The sequence below is a fragment of the Nipponia nippon genome, unplaced genomic scaffold (genome assembly GCF_047370975.1).
Source record: "Nipponia nippon isolate SJK-2023a ecotype South Korea unplaced genomic scaffold, ASM4737097v1 scaffold_1, whole genome shotgun sequence".
Taxonomy (NCBI): Eukaryota; Metazoa; Chordata; class Aves; order Pelecaniformes; family Threskiornithidae; genus Nipponia; species Nipponia nippon.
Window position 1 is genome coordinate 35,185,938 of NW_028262290.1, and position 18,662 is coordinate 35,204,599.

The 18,662-nt window shown below is 38.8% G+C and overlaps 1 protein-coding gene across 7 annotated transcripts in view; it reads left to right on the top strand.

Moving 5' to 3' along the window:
• STAU2 (staufen double-stranded RNA binding protein 2) overlaps nucleotides 1-18,662 on the top strand; it is a 174,203-nt gene that overhangs the window by 96,874 nt on the left and 58,667 nt on the right. For 5 of the 7 annotated variants that reach the window (XM_087751473.1, XM_087751500.1, XM_087751491.1 and 2 more), the window contains one exon: nucleotides 15,032-15,145. The exons of 1 other annotated variant lie outside the window; for it this stretch is intronic. In XM_087751473.1, the coding sequence (XP_087607599.1) occupies nucleotides 15,032-15,145 (114 nt within the window). Of the gene's footprint in view, nucleotides 1-9,867; nucleotides 11,942-15,031; nucleotides 15,146-18,662 lie in introns of those variants that run through there. One more of the 7 variants, XM_087751517.1, reaches the window with a different exon arrangement.

Below are 18,662 nucleotides of genomic sequence, written 5' to 3' on the forward strand. Positions count from 1 at the left end.
CTAACTGTTCCATTTTATACATTGATAGATTTAAATGTTTTATTGTTGGGCATTTATAAATGTTTCTCATTTCCCCAACCAGTAGCGAAGGCATACGTTTCTGAGTAGATGGCACACACGGGAGAAGTCCTGCTGGATGCTCTAGAGTCAGGTTTACTCATGGCCACTACGTTTCAGCGCGTGGTTTTGAATTGTCGGCAGAGGTGGGCCTAAGCTAAATTTCTGCACTTTGTATGAGGGTTGATGCTGCGCTCAAACTTTTCCCTACAGCGGCTTTAAACAAAACAAACGCTTATTTTGCTTTGTTGGAGGTTGGATTTGGAAATCAGTCTAGGTGTGCTTGGATCTCACTACTGAGATACGTATGTGAGGAAAATTTCAGGGAAATTCAACCCTCACTGAATTTCAAGGAAAGAGCCATAGTTTTGGTCTGATCTGTATGTAATTGCAAATTTCTTGGATCAGGTCAAACTTTAAAAAGCAGCGAAATACAACTTTGAAAATATCACAGGCACTATGGATCCTAATAGCAAGTCATTTAGAGGTGTAAAATCATCTAAAAAGGTAGATGCTTCTTGGAGTTTTCATAAACACCTGTGCAGATTAGGTACCTGTCTTCCAGTTAACTTGTAAGCCTGGGCACATAGTGTTTTGCAAATTTGGGCTGTTGCCCCACACTGTGAACTCATTGCCTGAAGTCAGTCATACCTTTGAGACTTCTGCCCTGTACTGTGTTGTCTGATGCAGATGTCCTCACGTGCTGTGGGTTGTCATTCTGGTGTGATTGATAAGGGTACTTTTGTCGGTGTCTGCTCACCGCTTTCGCTGAAGGATGTAGTCACTGACAGGAAGAGCAAAAAGGGGCAAGTCTGGCTTCTTCAGACTCAACATAGTATGTGAAACAGCCGTCAGTCATAGCTTAGGCCGTGCTGTGACCATTCCCTGGTTTCTCCCAGATTTAGCTGTGGCTGCTAACGAGTGCAGCACCACAGAACTGGTGCCTGGCTTCCCAAGTAAAGAACAGTGGGTGACCTTCACATCTGTCCTGCCTGAGTTTGTGAAGGTTTGTGAATCCCAAACCTGCTTTTATCTATCTGAGATCTCTTTCTCTTTGACCAATATTAAATTAACTGTCAGAACTTGTTGACAGTGTTCGTGATAGTTAAAGAGTTCTTGGTCTTTTTAACGATGAAGAGTTTGGGCCTGAAACCCTTTCTCCAGCAAATCTCCTAGACACAGTTATGAAGATTGGATTTGAGTTCAGTGGAAATTTTTAATACAGAAGGAATGAGTGAAGGATTCAGGGTTAAGCCTGAAGAAAATAATTGAAATATGAACTATTATCATCACAACTTTCGCATCTTGAAATTTGATGCAATTGCCTTTATCTTCCTTTATTAACATTTTGTGTCCAAGTATGCTGACTCATTCATGATGGCTGAAATAACAATTTCAATTCAAAAGTTCTTTTCCAAAGCAGGTGACAATTAAGAAATGTTGCTTACTTAGTTAAATTAAAATTCATTGAACTTCACTAGATGGAAGCAGCTTTCCTTTCATTAGTTCTTGTTCATTACATGACCCAGTGAAATATGCATACTTAATTTGCAAGAGCTCCCTGGGAGTCTTGACATTAGCTATTTCCCTTCTTCTTCCTTACCTCTGAAGCTGGTTTTTACCTCAGTAAAACAACATCTTGTCCCTTTTCAGTCTATCTTTTTTTCTTCCCACAGCAAACAGGACTTTTTTCAGTTGAAGTTTCATCGGTCTTTGCCAGCACACCAGGATATTTCTTTTGATGATCTTCGGTATGACTTAGGACTGGAAAACTAAGGCCAGATCGTTTACTTGTACAAATTGTTGTATCTCTGAAGGCAACAGAGTGACCTACCAGTTATGGATTTGGGCAACAGGACTGCACTTCAAAATTTTCCATAAACTTGTCACATTCACAAAAAAAGCCATGATAAATAAGAAGGAGAAGAAGGCTACAGCAAGACATTTGCCAGTCTCTTGAGCTCTTGCAGAAAACAAATCTCTGAATTAGCTTTGAAAATTGCAAGAATTCATTGGTATGGATTGGAAGGTTAGGGAGAAAAACCATCAGGAAGAAAACCTCACGCATTCCCCATTGACTCCAGATTCAAATCACTTCAGTAAAGGGATTTATGAGACTTTTGTATTGTTCTGGTGTGTAGAAGTAAGGTGAAAGCATTCTGAGAAATGCTTAGTATTGCATCTCATTCTCAGCAGAATCTCCCTGCTGAGGAGGCCGATGGGAAGAAATGAAAATAGACTAACAAGAATGCTGTGATGGAGGTGAAAGCTTCAACAGAGGGCTTTGAAGCAGAACGTTGAAATGAAGTGTCCGTGGTTTCCCAGAAAATCAGTGGGCATTTCCTGTGTCTGGGTCTCTGATGGACTGTAGACTACCTTCCCATCCCAAATGTCCTGTTCCAGTTTTTAAAACAGACGATCTGCATTTTGTTGTTGTTTTCATTTCCATTCCTCTCTCAGGATAGAAAGCAGCAACTTCTCTTTGCTTCTTTCAGCCTTTCTTGTGGCTCACTGCTTTGAGTAAAGTGGCCCCCCCACTACGTCATTCACCTCCACTCTTCCTCAGTAGTTATCTACTGAGCCTACACTACAAAAGTTGTAGTTAGAAGTTGAACCGTTTTGTGGTGATTGTGTTCAAGTGATCATTTATTTAGGGGTGAAATGGAGCTGAGCTGTAGTAAACTGGACAAAACCCAAACCATCTCTCATGAGTCATGAATGGCTGATGTGATTTTCCTCAGATTCCCCAAATCACTTTTGAGGAAAAAAAAAAAGAGTAAAATTTTACTGTGGTTGGGGGGGACGGGTTCTATGTACTGAATCTGTTATAATGAATATGGTTGCAATTATAGTGTTAGTTGTCAGAGAGTGCATTTTCAAAGTTCCCTGCAGATGAATGAATCAAAAGGTATGTTTTAGCAACTCTCAAGCTAAAGCCAATGAGGGAGAGTGTAGCAAGTGCTAAAAACTAGAATGTAAACGCAGATGATACTGTTCTGTCCTTGAACATGTCGGCTGCAGAAAAGTTTGTGGCCACTGTCAGCTTGGGACTGGAATCCCAGCAAATGGGCTAGTTCTGGGGAGTACAAAAGTCTCATCACGCATTTGAATTAGAAAAAATGAACAACAATTAAAGGAAGCTTTTGAAATTATAACAAAAGGGATTATCTTCCCGTGTGTTTGTACTATGCCATGCTCAGCGGCCAGTACAATAATGTCAACAGCAATGTTTGTCTCTTACCCACAGGGAGTATAAACACCTGTAGAAATGGTTGACAACGTCCTCATTATCTCAGTTTCTGTCTCTACTGGATACTTTTTTTTTTTAATGTGAAGTTTCCACTTTTGCCAATTACCAAACTATTGCCTGATGTTCAAATTACTACAGACTTTTGTTGTGGGTTAACCCCGGTGGGCAGCTTAAGCCCCACACAGCTGCTCAGTCACTTCCCCCTAGTGGGATGTGGGAAAGGATCAGAAGGGCACGAGTGAGAAAACTTGTGGGTTGAGATAAAGACAAAAGCTGCATGTGCAAACAAAGCAAAATAAGGGATTCATTCACTGCTTCCCATCATCAGGCAGGTGTTCAGCCATCTCCAGGAAAGCAGGGCTTCATCACGCATAGTGGTTACTTGGGAAGACAGACACCATAACTCTGAACATCCCTCCTTTCCTTCTTCTTCCCCCAGCTTTATATGCTGAGCATGACATCATATGGTATGGAATAGCCCTTTGGTCAGTTGGGGTCAGCTGTCCCGGCTGTGTCCCCTCCCAACTTCTTGCCCACTCCCAGCCTGCTCACTGTTGGGGCGGTGTGAGAAGCAGAAAAGGCCTTGACTCTGTGTAAGCACTGCTCAGCAATAGCTAAAACATGGGTGTGCTAACAATGCTGGTTTGGTCACAAATCCAAAACATAGCACCATACAAGCTGCTCTGAAGAAAATTAACTCCATCCCAGCCAAAACCAGTATATTCTCCACCCCTTATTCCATAACATTTACATCATGCTCAGGTCCCACAGTATCCAATAGATCCTCATTAACCACCACCCCCCTTCCCATCCTCTGATACAATACACAGATCTCGTTCCCTTAGTCTGTGGGTCACCCCTTTAAAAAGTCCACAAATGTCCCTTGAGTTAATTTATTCCATGACTTGGGCTCCATCTGTTATGGTAGCTGCTCAGGACAGGAGAGGTGGTATGTTCTGTGGAGTTATTTGGCACCAAAGTCAGCTCATGTTGGGTCATTGCTGCACTTTCATTACTTCTTGTGAGACTTGTCCTCCATTGGTTTATGTGGTTCCCGCTTATATTACTTCCTGTAAAATGCAGCTCAAATCATGGGTTACAAGAATTAAGAGGTATATCCATTACAATCTCCTCTCCTTGTCCCTTTGGACTAGGCCATTCATGACAATGAACTCCTCCCCTTGCCCCTTCTCCAGCATGGGCTTATTCACGGGCCACTGTGCCTTAGGGCTGTACCTGCTCCAGTGTGACCTTACCCACGGGCCACAGTTCCTTCAGGGGTGTACCTGTACTACTCCACAGCTGCATATGCTTCTGGATGTGCCTGCTCCAGCGTGGACTTATCCACGGTCACAGTCCCCTAGACTTGAGTTCCAGCTAGCCCAGTACAGCAGCACAGGAGCAGCAGCAATGCCCTGCCCATCTGCCAGCCCATTGCTGTTACCAGTATGTTCCCAGGCAGAGCAGAACAGGATGATAAGGAGTACAGGAAACAGCAGAAGCAAAAAGCAGCTACTAACAAGTACCAGACTCTAATATACAGCAAAGCAAGCAAGCCCCATGGCAAGCACAGGACCCTGCCAATTAGTAGCTAAACAGCTATGAATTTGGTCTAGCATACTCTGATCGAATCTGTCGTTATCTTGAACCCCTCATATCCCACATCGAGTGCCAGAAAGGACTGTTACGGGTTATCCCTGGCAGGCATCTCAGCCCCACCCAGCCGCTCACTCCCCCTGCCCAGTGGGATGGAGGAGAGAAGAGGAAGGGTAAAAGTGAGAAAACTCTTGGGCTGAGATAAAGACAGTTTAAAAGGTAAAACAAAGCTGCATGTGCAAGCAAAGCAAAACAAGGAATTCGTTCTCTCCTTCCCATCAGCAGGCAGGTGTGCAACCATCTCCAGGAAAGCAGGGCTTCATCACACATAGTGGTTACCTGGGAAGACAAAAGCCGTAACTCCAAACCTCCCCCTTCCTCCATCTTCCCCCAGCTTTTATTGCTGAGCATGATGTCATATGGTGTGGGATATCCCTTTGGTCAGTTGGAGTCAGCTGTCCCAGCAGTATCCTCTCCCAGCTTCTTGCTTGGTGGGGCAGTGTGAGAAGCAAAAAAGGCCTTGATGCTGTGTGAGCACTGCTTAACAGCACTGTTTTGATCAAAAATCCAAAACATAGCACCGTGCAAGCTGCTATGAAGAAAATTAGCTCCATTCCAGCTAAAACCAGTACAGCTTTCTACACTTCACTGGCATCTTTACAGTTGTGTACCACTGGGCAGAAGTCAGGAAATAGGAGAACTCCTTTTATCTGTGTGAACTTACTGCCTTTGTGCTCTGAAGAAAACTTACACTTTTGTATCAGGTTATTTGCTACAAAACTTCCCCTTTTATTTGACAGCTGCTATTTTTGTTGTAAAGGTAACACATATTAAGAGGGAAAGAAGTTTCCTCCAAGCAAGGCAGCGGATCAGTCAGGATTTTATTGATAATGTTAGTGGCATCTGTGATATGCACAACACCAGGCAACCTGTTAACTGAGAGTCCTTGCTTGGCTCTCAGAAACTTGCAGGTGTCCTACTACACTGAAAATCAACTTGAAATCAAATGGCTATATAATGTAGGTAAGGGCTTCAGGGTCTCTAAACGCTAATTTATACATGACTAGCCAAAAGTAAGAAAACAGGTTGGGAATGTGAAATAGAGGGAGAGAGAAAACAGAACAAGCTGATAGCAAGAATTGTTCTTGAGAAAGCTTCGTGTAAAAATCAAAGCACCTGGACTTCATTGCATTCTGGTTTATAAGGTTTTTTAATCAACTAACTTCAGAGAGAAGGTAGGCAGTACCACAGCTGATGGCAGTGACCCAGAGTAGATCTACAAGAAGTGGTTTTATTAGTTTCCTTTTATTTCAGAAATGTTTCTGCTGACTATAGACCATCTAGTCCATATTACCCTATTTTTGACCTCAAAGGAAGTCAAAATAGTGGTAGTCATTCTGCAAAAAAGTAACCGTATGAATCACTCTCATATCAGTTTCTATAAGGAAAGATATGTAAGTTTGGAAACCTAGCATATTCATTCATAGAGCATACCGCAGGAGGTAATATTTGCTGCAGGAAGAATGTTTCTGAATTAATTTAAGAGCATGCAGAATTAGGAAAACAAATGCAAATCTAGCTACAAGGGGCAGTAAATTTTCTGACACGAGATCTCCAACTACCTGGCTTCTGGCCAAAAAACTGTCCAAACTAGCTTTCTTCTATTCTGGCCGTCGTTACCTCTCTCCCTCTTGCAAGGAAGAAAGCCCTTTATTCAAGTGCTGCTGAAGTTTTGCTCTTCTTGCCTCCAGAAATAGCCAGGTGCTCCTTTTTTGTTTTAGTTTCTAAAGGGAAAGAAGGTCAATGGAGAATAACTGGCTAATGGCGTTGTGTGGGTCCCCAGGTGTGGTGTGGATGTCACCTTGGTAACATTTTAGCTTTTCTCCGTGGCGTCTTGCAAATAACCATTAAAATCCTCCCACATATCCCTGCACGTAACTTGGTCCATGGAAAAAATGTGAATAATATTTTCATAACCAATTTTAGAATTTAGGGGGTTTACGTATGAGAAAGTTTAAAAGCTGTCAGGATCTCTCAAAATACTGCAGCCAGCACTAAATGCGCTGGGCCGTGTTCCCTGCCAAAATCTTTCTAAGTAAATCCTAACGTGACTTGATAACTTAGCTACGGACCTTTGCTTGGAATACAGCCAAAACTTTGAAAGACTGGAAGTTTCAGCTGGCAAAAATGCGAAGGTGAGATGGTGAATTCATAGCAGACTGGGGTTTAGCTTTAATTGTAATAAGAGAACTCAGCTCTCAAGCAAAAACCCTTAAAAAGAGAAGCGACAAGAAAAGGTGAAGAAGGAGAAAAGAGATGAGTTACAGTTTATTCCTCTCACTGTGACTTGAAGCCAAGGCTCTCAGAGGTTTTTTTTGGCTGTCATCTCCTTCAGTCTCATTCAGAATTGGGAGCACAATGAAGCAGGATAATTTTCAGAAGTGAAATGATTGTTTCTTGTTTTAATTAAAGAAGGGTGGTTCTTTCCGCACACTGCCCTATATCTAGGTTAGTGCACAAAGCCAGCGTCTGTATCAGCATCAGACTTTTCAGCAAACTCAGGCAGCCGCTTTTGTACTCGCGATTTCACAGTGATCCTGTTCCCTCTTCATTAATGCAGCGTCTGGGGCTTTCACAGGCAGTTTGCAAACAGAAAATAGTTAATACTTGCTTCACTCTTCACTCCAGTGACAACTTTCATAATGAAAAAGCGTGTACATGAAAACATATTTCCATTGATGCTTTTGCTAGAAAGTGGTTTTAAACCCGAACTATTTTCTCTCTGCTAATTAACCAGGTTCCTCTCTCCCTTTAGTCAGTTGTTCAGGATGACACCTGAGACACAGGCTCCTCCACGAATGCTCCGTACCATGCTCATCCTCTGTGTACTTTATTAGCAGAACACAAGCTCCCTCACCTCCCTCCCTTTTTTAGGTCATGTGATGAAAACAGGAGATTCCAGGGTTACCAGTTTTTCATATTTCCTTTGATTGTGAATTATAAAATTAATTCCAACTCCTCTCCCTGAAAATACAGTATTTACCTGAATAATTATGGGTGAATGGATCAGAGGCAGACAAGTTGTTTCTGCAGAAACCATGTCAGGTATAACTTACATTATTTTGTAGTGCTTTGCAGTGTTTTACTTTCTGAATAATTAATTTATCATTTTTATCATGATTTTCTTATTCATTTTTTGGAGGGAAGATTGTATTCAGTGTTTTAGATCACTGTAGGTAAACTACTCTTTACTATGTCTACAAAATAATACATAGTTATAGAACAGAGGGAGTGAACAGGGCAGCAAGGTACCCTGCAACTTAAGTTTGATTTTTTATAGAAAGCCATGTCCCATCTCCTGATTTCAGCTTCCTTATCAGACAAACAGGTCTCTCTGCTCCCTTGAATGCCAGCCATTGAAAATATGGTTGCTCGCTTTGCATGTGCTCCACAGGAACACTGTCTTTATAAATACGTACCTGGGTTAAGGTTTAACAGATGGAAGGTTAACAGTAAGCATCTTACTGTATGCTGCTGTGACAGCAGTGGTGTTAGCTAATTTTTTCTTGATTAGAACCAAACATCACATCCCAGAGGTAGGATGGAGCTGGGTCTCCCTTGCTTGACTGAGCATAATATATGGCCAAACTTTCCAGATCTCCTGCATCACTGGAACAGGAGCTCTGAATTCAGAGGATATCTAAATAGCATGAAAAAAGGATGTACAAGTTTCTTTGGCTGAGATGATAAACTTGTTTTGCGTTTAGCAGATATTTTATATATTCTCTTTGGGAACTGTATCAAGTAAGTTTTTCTATTATTTGTATTCCACATGTTTTTACAGATGTCAAGTGTCTGCCTTACTATAGTCAGCAGTGTACAATACTACCACAGTAACCTGTGACAATGCCTTTAGTCGTCTTGTTGTTACCTATTTATGGTACAGTAATGGCTTATATCTTAGTCTAAACCCTAGGACTGTATTTTAATGAAGATTTAAGACTACAATACAGCTGCTATTCAAACTCTGTAAGAGAGGAGCATGTTGGACTAGCTCAAGATTTACTGCTGAACTGTCAGTCTTTAAGCTACCGAGTGTCTTTACCCTTCCGTGCAGTAGCTACGGTAGAAACTTTGCCCACTGCTGTGAAGCAGACACAGCGATTAATGAACCTGAGGCGCGCTAATCAAACATATGTTTTCTTGACACAATGATTGTGTTATATATCACATCCGAATGTACAGGCCTTTATCTTTCCTTAATGATCTAGCAAGGGGGCTTTTTTAAATGTGGGTGTTTTTCATGCACTCCTTAGATTTGTTCCACAGGGGGTGACCATTAAACACATCTGACGGGCATGCAGTTAGCCAGCTCCTTGCTGAGATTAGTAAAATACTATATTTAGTAATCGCACTACATCAAGGAACTCCAGCATTGCAGGAAACAGTTTGATTCAACGCTTTTTTTTCTGATTTTTTGAAATTTTTTTATTGTATGTCTTGTTTTTTCATCTGGGACAATTGTTTTCATCTCGATCTTGTTTTTTGTATCTATGCTTCAACTTGTCGTAAAAGACTTTGTTCATACAACAGGATTTTTTCCCCAATTTTTTTTTGTTTATTTTTTGCTGTATTCCTGTTCTACTCTCACAAATAAAATATATGGAATTGTAAAGCAGGTAGTAAGAATGCAAAGTGGTATTCAGAATCTTGCTCATACTGCTCCATGTCTGAAGAGACTAATCTATTATTTGTTAGGAAAGCTCTGTGGCTAATACAAAGATTCACACTTTCAAGTCCTAGAATACTACTGTGAAAGCTCCTAATATTGGCTTTGAGGAAACGCTTGAAATAAGCAAGTATATTTAATTTACTTTCGCGCCAGGACTGTTTCTTTACCAATAAATATGCATGAAACAGAGTCTGAGCTCAAACAAACAGGATTGTTTTATTTTTTTTTCTAGATGACATGACTAACAGTAGATGAGCAACAGAAAGAGGAAAATAAAAGACCAATATGGAAAAGACAAGCATTTCACCAGGAAGCTAAAGGAAGAAAAATATTTCATGACACTCTTGTCCAAGTCAAATTACTATTTTAACATCTGATTTTTGAGCCCATTCTGGTTTGCTTGTTGCTGTAAATCCAGAGCAACCTATGTAAAATCTTGGAAATTATTCTGTAAATCAGGACTAAATTGGGTGCTTTCCCTTTAAGGGGCAGATTTAAAGGAATACCATCCTTTGTTCTAACAAAGTAGTCCAGGCTTGTCAATCTAGAAGATTTGTGCATTGCTGAACATAATGGCATTTTATTACCTAGTTTATTTCTGTCTAGCATTCTAAGACTCCTGCTGATGCTTTGACTCAGAGTAGTTTTTGTTTGGAAACATGAACTCCAATGTCACAGATGACTTCTTTCTTTCAGTAATTCATATTATTTTTTTAAGTTAATAAATGTTCAAGATAGAAAGTGTTTGGCCAGACAGAAGTTGTGTTTCAAACTGTGAACATCTAAGGAGCAGTGTGTGAAAATGGTAGCCTTTATTTTTGCTCCCCTCAGTCTCTTGTTAATGCACAGTTAGGTCATTTTTAACAGTAGTTTAGTTTGTTATAGTTAAACTTAACTACTATGCAGTAATATAACAGGTCTTTCACCTTCCTCAGTTGTAAGTCAGTAAACCATAGCCCTTGTTCATCCAAAAGGATGGATGTTCAAATGCAGAAGTGCCCACTGAAGACCAGCAGACAACCCTGTGCTTGAAGTTAGGACATTGTATTTACAGAATAATTTATGCAGATTAACTATAGCCATTATCTGAAATTGCGTATTGATTCAGTGTGTTAAAGTGGCTTATTGCAAGACAAATCCTGCAATATTTTTACAGTTTCTATCAGAACACTTGCACATAGGGAAGGGTATTACAGTAAAGCTAGATTCAAGAGACATCTTTATATAAATATGAACGAAATGGGAAATTTCATGCTTTTGGAGCAGCATTATGACAGAAGTAACCTTAAAAGTATTTTCTTAGGCAGTTTTATGCAGCGTAATTTAGTTTTTCCTTTATAAAATAACATATAAGGTTGAGAATTTTGGCTATGCCATTCCACATTCAGTTGTAACATTGTAAACGTTCATCTTATATCTTCCTTTATGTGAAGCTATAAATGTCCATCAAAATATTTGCATCTCTTCAGTAATTTAAAATATTAAAAACAAGGGCCAAATTTCAACATAGTTGTCAAATGGTTTCAGACCTTCGCATACATTTCTATATACATATGCCAGTTAGTAGTACCCCTCTGTACATACTCATACCATGCAGCTTGTTCCTGACTGAAGTAATCTCTGAAAAGGATATACAGTTGCATCCCCTGAGAATATCAAGCATGAAAGCATACATGTATGAGTAAATCCATGGCATGTGCTTGTGGAAAAAATTACTTCTAGAATTTGTTTTGTTATTTTGATGCCCGGGATGCACTTTGTGTTTTACACATGGAGGTTTTGTGCCCTGCCCACGCAGCACAACGGAGTGCTGTGTTTGGGATTCCTGAGCTGGTTATACACGATTTATCTCAGGTACTCCACGTATGTAGTTATCCAGGAGAAAAGCTAGCAGTGCTGTATGCTTTTTCTGATAAATGAGCAGGCTCATTTAGAGTTATTGCCAGGATCTTGTTGTTGTGGCACTGCTTTGTGCTGTGTAGACATACCTTGGAGGAGAATTACGTGTATATCACTTATAATAGTCTGAGACTGGAGTCTTGCATTTTACTCAGAAACTTGCACAACCCTTACTACAGACACCTGTATGTTGGCCATTATTTTCTAACCAGATCCTAATGCTGTTCTATAAAATCTCTGCTTATATGTTATCCAAATAAAACATTCAGAATTTTAATGAGTGAAATGTCATTGCTGTTTAATCCTTAAAATGCACTGAGCTAATTTGTAAGTGTCCCTTAATTACAAAAAATTGAAGGCTGAAAATTAGGTCCTGGACATAGATAGTAATTATTTTCATAACTCTTTGATTTTTACCTCCATAATATATGGAAAGGGAAAATGACCATTTGTGGTTAGGCCAGAGGCCTTAATGATGGGTTATAGTCCCATTCACTCCTGCCAGTGGCCAGTGCATTTGGATGAGTCATTTAATGTCTGTCCACAAAGTGTCCTTACCTGCCTAACAGAGTTATTGCCAAGATGAGCTGTAGTTTAGCACTCTTGACTCTTAAGGCACTGAGGAACTTATAAAAGTATTATTGTTGTCGTGAATCTCAATAATGGCCACGTAATCACCATTGGAGCACTTGGCCAGCCTTCAGTTGCCACACCTTCATCGCAGATACTGAATCAAGTATTTGCTATGCCTTCGTGTTCCCCTGCCTTAGATGATAATGATGTTCTTAAACCAGTTATAGACGTACGTGTTTCTCCCATGCTTCGTCATAATAGCACAGACATGGAAACTGAAATATTTGCAACATACTGCTGGCTGATAATCTAGAAGCATCTGCTGCTATTCAGACTATTTGATAACTATTCAACTACTACCATTTCTTTCTGAGTGCCTATTTTGGACATTCTGTTCAGACAGGTAAATACCTAGCGCTCTTGGTTGACAAAAATCCCAAACTTTGCATCATAGATCAAATCTGAAGAAGAAAGGAATAAAAAGGAGAGTTTGAGAATGTAGCAGCTGGACTGATAAATAACAAAACAGGATTACGGGGAAACTGCACATACGTGTGCCAAATGTAGAAGAAATCTGAATGTTTCTGCTGCCTGCCCAAATCTATAGACTAGAGAGATTTGATGAAAAGACGAAGTTTTATTCTGTCTCCATTCAAAGTCCAGTCTTCTGTTTTTTATATCACTATTCATATAATTAACATAGAAAGTGTTTATTTTCTTTCAACTGAAGAGCTTCAACAGGGCAAGAGATAATTAGAGGACTCTTGTCTAAGAAATTACAAAATAATGGCCTTGATACATTCAGATAAGGCCAAAAGTGCATCATGAAATTCCTTCAGGAAAGTGAAGCCTAGAAAGATACCAAAATTCTGAATTTATTGCAATTTCAATGTGAGACTCTAAAGGGAGTGTGGATCAAATCTGCTATTGAAGATAATAGTGTCATGTAATACCAATCATAATTTTTCCTCTGGATATCTCCTGTTCTTTCAGCTTGTTAACCTTGCTTTATTCCAGTGGACATTAGTGAAGTGTAATGTTATTCGTATTATTCTCATTAAAAATAAGCCTACAAACATGCTATGCAGTTCAGAAAGTGCCATTTTTCCATTTCTCCATATGTGCTCTAAGACACGTACTTTTCTTGGTCACCAGATTTTGCTCCTTTTGCTATGTCATATTTGCACTACAGAATCATCCTCTTGAGCTTTTCTGCCCCATTTCTCCACATCACATTCCCACAACACATACTCAGCAGAATATTTAGCTTGCATCCAGATACCACAGTTGTGGAAGCTTGATAAGTCCTTGTCATAACAGTAGTCCCTGACATTTAAAGAACTTCAGTTTATATTTGCAAGCCAAATTTCATACCTTCATACCTCTTTCGATTAATCAAAGTTAAACCATTGTATATGTGAAGGGGCCTCTTGTGGTTTCTAAGTAAGTAGTATGGCTTTTCTGGCAAAGAGCCACGAGCAATTTAGTAGGCACATATTGTGGGGGTTGAGAGAGGAAGAGAGACAGGCATAATCCAGAAAGCTTTAAGAAGGGCTGAGTGAAACCAATATTTCTATACACAGTACAAGAATTTTGCTTTCTGTATCTTACTTTTGGCCACAGCAAAACTGTTTTGATGTGTTGTCAGTAAAGTAATTCTGAAATATAGCACTGACTTGGTTTTCCTCTCACTCAGACAGTTTTGCACTGGTTTTGCTTCAGCTGAAGCTTTCCCAATTTGCACCTGTGGCAAAAAAGAGTTAGGCACAGGGGATTTAATACGCATGGTGTACAATTAAGTATCATGTACGTCACTAAATCATTTCCACAGGAATAACTCTAATATGGTTACTAGTTGTCTTCAGAAATAATAAAGTTTAATTTTGTAGCCTAAATGTCAAGATGAGGCTTTATCATGTAACTTTTGCCTGAGAGCTGTACAGCTGTAAATAGATACTAACATAAAAGGTCTGTCTCCAGCAGAGCTGATCTCTCTTTCCATTTCTGACAGGGGTCACATAGCCAATGTAAATTACCACCATAAACTAAATTCCACCTCTCCTGTAGAACAAAGTGCTTGATCTGCCTGTTTAGAAGCCAGGAGCTACGCAGAGAACTGTAATATTTCAACAATTTAGCATGAGTGGCAACCTGTTCTTAATAATGGAACACTGGCAACATTTAACTTAATTTTGTCTCAACGTATTAAATTCTATCCTTTCTTTAGGGGATTTAAGAACTATCTGAAGGGAACTTGAAGACAAGGAGAATAATTCAAGTAGAAGCACTATCTTCCTCTGTATTTCATGCAAGATTCAGGTTCAACATGCCCTTCTTGACATCAGTAGGGAATGAGTTACTCTTAGAAAAGGATAGCCTAGACATCTCAAGAAGACTGTGAATTCTTCTCCATTTTATCTGTCATTTTGATTTAATTACAAAATCAAATTCAAATACGCAACATTATGTAGCCATGTCAAAAAGTTAGTGGATTTTAGCATTACAATTGAAAACCTAAAATTATTATTGCCAAGTTTTTGGAGGTATAATGATTTACATGGATGTTTTATAACTAAGCTACAAAATGCTGTTAAAAATGACATCTAGGCTGGAAACTATAATTTGAAACTCAATTCTTATAATTGTGTAGATACAACATCTTGAATTCAGTTTCAAATGTCTCAGAAATGGAAGAACACAGCACTTTAAAAACTATCCAACAGGCATATCACAGAAAACTTGGCCCCAGTTCAGTATGTGACTACCTAGAATATTTTACCCACTCCTTGTTTGATATTAAAGATGAATTCAATATAAATGTTTGGAATTCTTCTTACAAACTTGTTGAAAAGGGACAATATTTTAGCATGACTCCCTTGTACAAACCTGGTGTTTAGCAGATTACGTATGTTATTCTGTTATAGGTACACTACAGTGATAGACAAAATGGCAAAGAATGTATGACCTGTTTGACACTGTCTCCTGTGCAGATGACTTTCCAAGGTATCGGAAGCTCCATTGAAGCCAGCCATGACCAGGTATAATACCTTCACCCCACACTCTTGTAATTTTATTAATATCTAGTAAGGCTAGAATGTCAGCATTAGTAAATTTTAAATTTTGACACATCTTGCGATTTTCGTATGGCATGTTCTTGTCAGTGGGATTTGCCTATCTTGCCATAGTAAAATCCTGATTAGATCTAAAGAGTGACCCAAAAAGGAGACAAAACTATGTTGCCTTTTATGTATTTTTAAGACATATTAGGAAAGCTTGAAGAGCTTGCTTTGGTTTTAAAGTCAGATGTAAGGTTTCTGCAAAGGTTTTGTTTAATTTTATGTATAGAATCATAGAATCATAGAATCGTTAAGGTTGGAAAAGACCCTTAAGATCATTGAGTCCAACCGTTAACCTGTCGTATCAGGTCTTGTCTGTCCTATTTTTACTAGAAGATTATGGATAGCTGGAAGAGCAGAGAGATGAAGCCATCATCTCTAGCCATCACCTGTCACAAGAAACTGGCATTTGAGAGGGGAAAGGGATTTTTAATCAGGCTGTGTAAAACTCCCATTTTTCTTAACATTAACATTTCTTAAAATGTTTAATTGGAGCTTCTGGCAACAAGCCGGGGGGGGGGGGGGGGGGAGGGGGCGGAAATCTCAATGTTAATCACTCATCACCCTGCTGCTCCAGATGGGAACTGAGGGGGACTTCCATTCTAGTCTTCTTGTCCTCCAACACTCATGTATAAAAGCAAGACAAGACTTGGATACTCCAAAAGTTTTAAAAGCAGAAAGGAAACAAGTAGAAGAAAACTTTAAACCAAACCTTGCACCTTGCAGATCTTCAGTAGATTGGAAAAAGTACCATTTTTATTCGCCTTCGCAGGCCACCTTTAAATTGTACTGTGTTCACATTTACCATACATTTTATCAGACTCTATTTAAGAGTCTCTAAGGAAAAAGGAAAAGTCACCTTAAAAATTATCAGAATTAGTTACTTTTGGGAAAATGGTTCAGGCAGTCTTAGTGATATTTTTGGTTGGTGGTTTTTTTTATTGGAAGTTTCTAAGTTAGTTGTTAACATAACTTAAGCCCATTAGTTATTTACATGGTAACATGAGGATACTTCCTGTCCCGAAGTGTTTGGTGTTTTACAGTAATGGAGAGCTGTGGTAAGTCAGAACATACTTCGACAGACGTAATCCATTCAATTCTCATTTCATCCAGCAACTTGTTTATGCTGTTCTAAAGTCGGTCCGTTTTTCTTTCAGTAAAGATCGCCTTTTAAAATTTAGTTATAACTCAAATACAATATTTAGACATTTCAATGAATTTAAGGTGGTCCCTGTCAATTTGGTAACAGCTACATTCTGGGCTACCAGCCAGCTTGGCCTTTGTCTTAGCATTTATTTAGGCTAGAGTATGATATGTAAACAGAAAAAAGACTTTGTAAGCAAAAAGCACATTTAAGCCATCTGAATAATTATATATTTAAGACATCTAAATGAAAAAGTGTTATTGAGCCTGCAAAATCAAGTACCTAGAAATTCGGAAATTCCAGATTATGTGCAGCATTAGTTTGATCCCAAGTGTACCCATTCAGTGCTCCAAACAGGACATTCTTCTGGGAGGAAAAAAAAATGCATAAAATCACATAGATAAAGATTGTATCATAGCAATTGCACAAATGGGTAGAATTAAGTTTGCTTGGGCCATTATGTAGCTAGAATTTCCTAATCTTGCTTCGATTTGAAGTTTAAAAAATGTTCATCATTGGGTTTAGTTACATAATTTTCCACAGGGTTCTTAAAAAGGAGAGAAAAATGTTTTGTCATTGCATGATGGAGTGGTTGTTGCATACTGAACCCACATCACTTGTGCAAAGATTTCATCTGAGCTCAAAGCAAAAGAAAATAATCATCTAAAAGCCAAGTGCCAACCAGTGGGTCACAAAATAGATCCACATACTGGACAGGATTCACAAATTTCTGCTCATCCTCTTCCTAAATATCAAAGGACTTCCACTTTCTGGATGAAGAGAGATGCTACTGACTGCTTGTGTTTGATAAGGGGGTGGCAGGGCTGGATTGAAGCATTATTTGCCATCACCTAAATAGAGAAAACTGAATCATTAGCAAACAAACAGAAAGCACATCAAGTGTTTGTCAGGCACCGGAATTAATTAATTAATGACAAAATTAGAACTCTTAATGGACTAACTAAAAAAAAAATTCCCCTTTTCTTTCGTGTTCCTATGTGATTAGTATGATTTTGCTTGTTTTTCTACAATTTCCCTCACAGCAGGTATATTCGATACTGTTATTCTTCCTATAAAAATAGGAGACAGAACTACTGTACCTTTGTTAAGCTGAATTATCCACATTTTAAAGTTTCAAATGAAATAAGTGCAAGATACCCATATGCTATAAAACTTAAATTCTAGAAACTCTTCTTTAACTTATGTCATCTGTTACTTTTAAATCATTTCTTTTGTATTGTATGGTAATTAGGATGGACTAGTCACCCAAAAGCCTGTGATTTCAATGGAGGCATGTTGATTTGTGTCAGTTATGAGGCCTGACATAGTTTGACTTCAGGATCTGTCTACATCTGTGTTTATGAAGATAATTTTTCTCATGTTCATTCTAAAATATAGATTTTATAATTCCTATTTTTTTTTCATGGGAAACTGTCTGAATGAGACTCTGGAATGGTTTCTTTCTGGGAAAGTGGTGGAATCTGTTGTGTGAGAATATCTAATAAAAAAGCTGCATCCCAGATTTGTCACTGTATTGTGGCAGAAGAACCACAGCTGACCACATACCTTGATCAAAAAAAGATACAGAAATGAAAAAAAAAAAAAAAGAAAAATAGGTTCCCAATGGCATCTCCAACAGTATAGTCTACCTTTTAGATTGGACTTGTCTTTTGTAATGTATCTCTCTACTCATATCCAGTGGGAGATTTGTTACCCAGCAGATACCAGTGTGGTTACAATCCTACATAAGTATATTATCTTGCTTTTTCAAATATGCCAAGACTTGACACAGCAGTTTTTCAAGTCACTTGCTCTTTTCCTATACTCTGTAGGGAGTTTTCATTCTTTAGATTGGTTTACCTTGTGATTTTAATGAGTTTAAATTTTTTCCCCGCATACTTCATTTGAGCAATTTCAGATTAAAATAAACATTTCATACTGGTACACTAATTAGTGTGTATTTCAAATATCTGATTAACAAGGCATATCTCATTTGGTCATGAAGCAGTATTGTGGAAGCAATTGCTGGTCTTTCATTTTTCTTTTGGCAAACAGTAAAAAAGGGAAATGTTCCTAAAGTACCACTGCAGTCTAACCTGCCACATGTTTTGTTGGGTTTTGCATTCAGGTATGCCAACCTCTTTAGTAGAAATTTAATGGGTTTTAGAATATTTTTTCCTGAATTATTTCTTTTTCAATTTTCTGTTTCCCGGTATCTGGCTATAACTATAAATTTCTCTTTCCTTAATGGCCACTATTCTTTGTTTTTTTTCAGTAGAATTCAGCTACAAGCAG